The sequence below is a fragment of the Drosophila gunungcola genome, unplaced genomic scaffold (genome assembly GCF_025200985.1).
Source record: "Drosophila gunungcola strain Sukarami unplaced genomic scaffold, Dgunungcola_SK_2 000001F, whole genome shotgun sequence".
Classification (NCBI taxonomy): Eukaryota; Metazoa; Arthropoda; class Insecta; order Diptera; family Drosophilidae; genus Drosophila; species Drosophila gunungcola.
Window position 1 is genome coordinate 12508924 of NW_026453197.1, and position 5420 is coordinate 12514343.

General features: G+C 49.1%; 3 protein-coding genes across 5 annotated transcripts; 2 read left to right on the forward strand and 1 right to left on the reverse strand.

Annotated features, from left to right (window-relative positions):
* The first annotated feature begins 232 nt into the window (after window positions 1-232).
* On the forward strand, window positions 233-1978 carry LOC128263076 (putative uncharacterized protein DDB_G0284695). Of its 2 annotated transcripts, XM_052997766.1 has the most exons (2): window positions 233-737; window positions 771-1978. In XM_052997766.1, the coding sequence occupies exons 1-2, from the start codon at window positions 341-343 to the stop codon at window positions 1790-1792; spliced, it is 1419 nt and encodes a 472-aa protein (XP_052853726.1). In that variant the 5' UTR covers window positions 233-340; the 3' UTR covers window positions 1793-1978. The 2 variants fall into 2 exon arrangements, with proteins under 2 accessions (XP_052853726.1, XP_052853725.1); XM_052997765.1 differs by having other exon boundaries at window positions 234-1978.
* On the reverse strand, window positions 1885-2903 carry LOC128263077 (28S ribosomal protein S2, mitochondrial). Its single transcript, XM_052997767.1, has 2 exons — window positions 2818-2903; window positions 1885-2760 (listed from the first exon to the last, which is right to left on the reverse strand). The coding sequence occupies exons 1-2, from the start codon at window positions 2840-2842 to the stop codon at window positions 1988-1990; spliced, it is 798 nt and encodes a 265-aa protein (XP_052853727.1). The 5' UTR covers window positions 2843-2903; the 3' UTR covers window positions 1885-1987.
* Window positions 2904-3185: 282 nt separating this feature from the next.
* On the forward strand, window positions 3186-5204 carry LOC128262312 (vacuolar fusion protein MON1 homolog A). Of its 2 annotated transcripts, XM_052996488.1 has the most exons (3): window positions 3186-3893; window positions 3958-4109; window positions 4173-5204. In XM_052996488.1, exons 1-3 carry the CDS (start codon window positions 3292-3294, stop codon window positions 5012-5014), a joined length of 1596 nt encoding a protein of 531 aa, XP_052852448.1. In that variant the 5' UTR covers window positions 3186-3291; the 3' UTR covers window positions 5015-5204. The 2 variants fall into 2 exon arrangements, with proteins under 2 accessions (XP_052852448.1, XP_052852447.1); XM_052996487.1 differs by having other exon boundaries at window positions 3958-5204.
* Window positions 5205-5420: the final 216 nt, after the last annotated feature.

Sequence of the window (5420 nt, forward strand, 5' to 3'; positions counted from 1 at the left end):
GTAAAGGCAAGCAGTTCAAGCAGTTTATAAGGTAATTTTCTGTACTTAATTTAATAAAACCATTCAATTTATATTCAATTCTTAAACCAACAAATCTAGATTATCAGTGGAATTGAAATTAAAGTTAGTTTAAAACAAAATATTTTGTTATCAGGAACACTTGTTATATTTCAGGAAAAATTTCGGTAAAAGACGCAAAAAATATCGATAGCAAACCTTGCCATTCCCGTCAAACACAAAATAAAGAAATATTTTCTGCCATCTCCAATTGTGTAAAACGAATTCAAGGAAATTTTTAAAATATTAATTTTTTCCTGGAATTTAAGGCCGTTGCTCGAAAATGTCCGAAAACGAGGACGTGGAGGCGGCACCAGTGGATTCTGCGGGAACAACTGAAGAATCCGGCAAGGATGAAACGCCGAAGAAGCCGCTGCCAATGTCGTTTGCAGATTGGAAAAAGTGCAAGGAGGCGCTGAAACCGGAATCGAAAGGCGGACCACAACGTAGCAACAACAATAGTGCTAATTACAACAATAATAATAATAACAATAATGGACGTAAACAATGGTCGTCCAATGACAACAGAAATTTCCAAGGAGGCGGAGGACCGAGAAACGACTACCAGGACAGGAATAACTATCCACCCCTGAGCAGACCCCCGCCTCTTCCCATGCAGCTGATGAACATGGGATTTGGGGGCAACTTTGGGCCGGGTCCTTGTGGTCCGCCAATGGGAGGTCACCCCATGGGTAATGGGGGGCCAATGGGAGGTCACCCCATGGGTCCTGGGGGACCAATGGGCTTCGGTGGACCACCGTGTGGTCCCGGACCCAGACGCAATCAGAACCAGCGACCGCTGCAACCGCCTCCGTTCTGGGAGGACATGATGTCGCCGCAACACCGACCACCACCCATCCAACCGCCCATGCCCAAGTGCCCCAGCCTGTGGAACCTGGTGCCCAAGGAGCGCGGTCAGCAGCAAAACAATCAACATAGTAACAAGAAGTTCAAGTCGAATAATAGCGGCAACAAAGTCAAAGATTCCAAGCTAATGCCTCCCCCTCCGCCGCCGACGTCAAACAATGGCAACAACTCGCAATCGAACGGAGAGGCCCAGCCCTCCAAGAAGCCCAAGCGCAGCGGCACCTTTGTGCAGGTCAACGGTCAGTGGATCCAGAAGCCGGAGGCTCCGCTGCCCCTGGAAGATGCGCCGCCTGGCACGAAGGAGGAGCGCCAGCGCCAGTGGAAGGAGTACCGCATGGCAATGAAGCCGTTCAAGAATCGCGAGTTTCACAACTGGAAGCGAACGGTGCAGCGCTTGGGCAAGCTGCCGCGTGAACAGCTGGACGAACAGCAGCTGGAGCGTCTGGAGAAGGCCGAGGAGTACATAGGCGCCCACAAGGCGATGCTGACGGTGAAGCACGCCGAGCGTTGGGTGCAGCAGGATAATAAGAACGAAAAAAGCCAGTTGTTTTTGCGCAAGTCGCCCAATGTCGGTTCCTGGGAGTTGCCCAAGGACAAGCCACCGAATGGCTATCAATCGACGCACGACTTCAAGAAGCAGCAGATGCAGAAGTTCTTCGGCACCGGGCGTGCCATTAAGGGCGGGGCGGATCTCTCAGTCATTGGGCATTTGGCGCCACCGCCGCCGCCTCCAGACACGCCGCCGCAGACGAATAACTACTGGCCCGGTGGGTCAGCCATCAATGCAACGGGCTCCAACTCCAATCCCTCTTTCTTCAGCCACTACAGCAACAACTTTGTCAAGGGTGGAACCATGCTGCCGCCCTAAAACTGATCACGGAAACTAACCAAAAGCGTGGGTTTTAACCACTATCCACTAGCAAGGCACCTGCATCAAGTCTACACATTTACGCTCCAAGGTCAGCAGTTTCTTCTTCATCCTGGATCGAAGGACATCGGTATTTGTATTCAGATAAATGTAACAAAATCAACTTGATACAGAAAATCAACTTGACACTTAAGGCTATTTCTTGGGCGTGCGAGTGCGACGTAGCTGGGATTCGTCCAGGGGCGGAAGGCCCAGGATCTGGCGACGTTCCCGCTTGCCACGCAGAATGGCCTCCTTGAACAGATTGCAGTAGAGCTCCACAGCTGCCGGGGAGTCATCGTTGCCGGGCACTGGGTAGGTGATCAAATTGGGATTGCAATTGCTGTCCACAACTCCAATTGTGGGAATGGCCATCTTAGCGGCATCTCGCACGGCCGTGTGCTGGGCCATCACGTTGTTCTGGGTGTTTAGGAAGATACAGAGATCGGGTAGCCGGGTGACGGCATCGAATTGTACATTGGCATTGGTGAAGATGCCGCCGCGCCAGAAGCGTGTGTGCGAGAACTCCCCGGCTTCTTGGGCCTTTTGCTCCACAAGGTGAGAGTTCATTGCGTTGCGATTGAAGAACAGGATAATTCCGTCCCGGAAAGCGATGTGGGCGGCAAAGTTCAGGGCATCGCGCAGGTGTGACGCCGTCTTGTCCAGATCGAAGATCAGGTGGCCCAGGCGACTGCCGAACAAATACGGACGCATCCGGTCGTCCAGAGAGCCCTCCTTGTGGCCATAGTGCACGCGGGCGTTGAAGAGGTCGCGCACGGTGAACAGGTTGTGCACCTGGAAGTAGTCCGGATGTTTCAGTATCCGCTGTTCGACCAGGGCGAAGTCTTCCGGCTCCGTTTCGACGGATTGCTCCGGTTGTGTACTCTGCAGGCGTCGCGGCAGGCTGCACATCTGGCCAAAACGCGGCACTGGCGAAGGGAAACATTTACAATTTATTTTCATCTTGGATTTTATTGATTACTTACGGTTATTAAGCGATTTTCTCAACATTTTGGAGCGGCTCGTGTTTTCATAACCTCTGTTCTTCTTCTTCTCTTTGGTTTTGTTGGAACAGCTGCTGGCCAGTGTTGTGTAGCGCTGTCTATAGACATTTCAGGCGGTTTCTGTTTGGCGGAATTTTGTGATGGCAGGAAATTAAAATTTAATAAAATTAAATTTAGCTTAAAGAAAATATAGAGGTATCAGAGAGAGCACGGTGGGTTAATGTGCAACATATATATTAATTAAACTAAGTTTAACTTGTGATAGTTTATATATAAAAACAAACAAACTAGAGTTTTTTGGAACACCCCTGCTAGTTTCATCATCTGTTTCCACCGCCAGTGTTGAAAAACACTAGCTAGCTGGAACATTTCGCTGATTGAGTTATAAACTTGTGATTTTGCATTTTGCCAATATAAATTGAAATGTTCCAGCGACTAAAATAACGAAGATTCGAAATGGAAGTAGAACAGACGTCGATGAGATCGGACACGAACTCCACCAGCGAGTACTTGGACGCAGAGGGTGATCCGGATGCGATCGAACCGGAGACAAGTCTCTATCAGGAGGCGGATTTCGAACAGGAGGCCGAGCAGCAGAACCATAGTATTATCTCCGAGCTAAGGGATGGTCTGGATGCCACACGGGACACCAGTGCCCTCAGTCCAGAGCCAGGACAACATACGAAGGGACTGGCTGCGTCCGCGGAGTCCCTGGCCCTGAGCACCTCCACGAGCGCCAAAACCGAGGATTCCATTAGCGGATTGGAGGAGGAGTACGACTATCAGCATGACAGTCTGTGGCGGGGCCAAAAGAAGCACATCTTCATTCTCAGCGAGGCGGGCAAACCCATATTCTCGCTGCACGGCAATGAGGACAAGCTGGCCACGCTATTTGGTGTCATCCAGGCACTGGTGAGCTTCGTCCAACTGGGCCAGGATGCCATCACGTCCATTCATGCGGCAGGCATCAAGTTCGCCTTCATGCAGCGCAGCTCACTCATCCTGGTGGCCGCCACCAGGAGCAACATGAGTGTCCAGCAGCTACAACTGCAACTGGGGTGAGTCATCTTTCCAACCTCTGATAATAATGCCAACTAATTGGGGTTTTATTTCCTTTCCAAGGGATGTCTACAATCAAATACTGTCCATCTTGACGTACTCACACATGACGAAGATCTTCGAGAAGCGCAAAAACTTCGATTTGAGGAGACTGCTCTCGGGCAGCGAACGATTGTTTTACAACCTGCTGGCCAATGATAGCAGTAGTGCCAAGGGTAAAGTCCTTAGAAGAATGCAAAAGAAGATCTGCTATGAATTACCCTATATTTTCCTTTTAGTGTCCAACAACATCTTTACATTTCTGACCAACTCCATACTCGTCTTCCCATTGGCCACAGCGATACGATCGCAAATCACCAGCGCTATTCAAAGCAACTGCTCGAAGATCAAGAACCTGGTGTTTGCAGTGCTGATAGCCAATAACAAACTCATAGCTCTGGTGCGCATGAAGAAGTACTCCATACATCCGGCTGATTTGCGAATGATCTTCAATCTGGTCGAGTGCTCCGAGTCGTTTAAGAGCTCCGAGAACTGGTCACCCATCTGCCTGCCCAAGTTCGATATGAATGGCTATCTGCACGCGCATGTTTCGTATCTGGCAAATGATTGCCAAGCCTGTTTGCTGCTGCTATCCGTGGACAGAGACGCCTTCTTCACGCTGGCAGAGGCCAAGGCGAAGATAACGGAAAAGCTGCGGAAAAACCATTGCCTGGAGGCCATCAACGAGGAGCTAAAGCAGCCGTTTAATGCGAAACTCTACCAACAGGTTGTGGGAATCCCCGAGCTGCGACACTTTCTGTACAAGCCGAAGAGTACGGCGCAATTGCTGTGCCCCACGCTTAGGCATCCGTACAAGTCCCTCGTGGAGCTGGAGCGCCTCGAGGCCATCTACTGCGACCTGTTGCACCGCATCCACAACGGATCTCGGCCACTGAAGCTCATCTACGAGGTGAAGGAGCGCGAGGTGGTGTTGGCCTGGGCCACCGGAACCTACGAACTTTACGCCGTTTTCGAACCGGTCGTGGACAAGGCCACCGTGATCAAGTACGTGGACAAGCTGATCAAGTGGATCGAGAAGGAGTACGATGTGTACTTTATACGAAACCATGCCACATTCTAAGCGAGCTGTAGTGAGCATTTCTAGGGAATTGTGAGATATATGACTATTTTTATATTACTCTTCTGCCAACCAATCCAGGACAAAGTTGTTGTGCTGCAGTTGTGACGGCGTCTCTTTAACTGATCCTTGTATACCATAATTACGCATGTACATTTGTAATTTAATGCTCTAAGTAAATTCTAAAAACTTACTAATGGCTTCTAAAAAGATAGATGAGGGTAAAATGGTTAACCATTTTAGAAATTTTCATAAATAATTGGGTTGAAATTGTCAAGTCACGCTAAATATCCTTTAGTAAAATATTCTTACGCTTAATTTTTTTAGTAAAGTAATATAATCATTAAATTAGGGATATCTCAGATAGAAATTATAAAAGAAGTACTTGGTAAAGGTTTGAGTCCCGGAT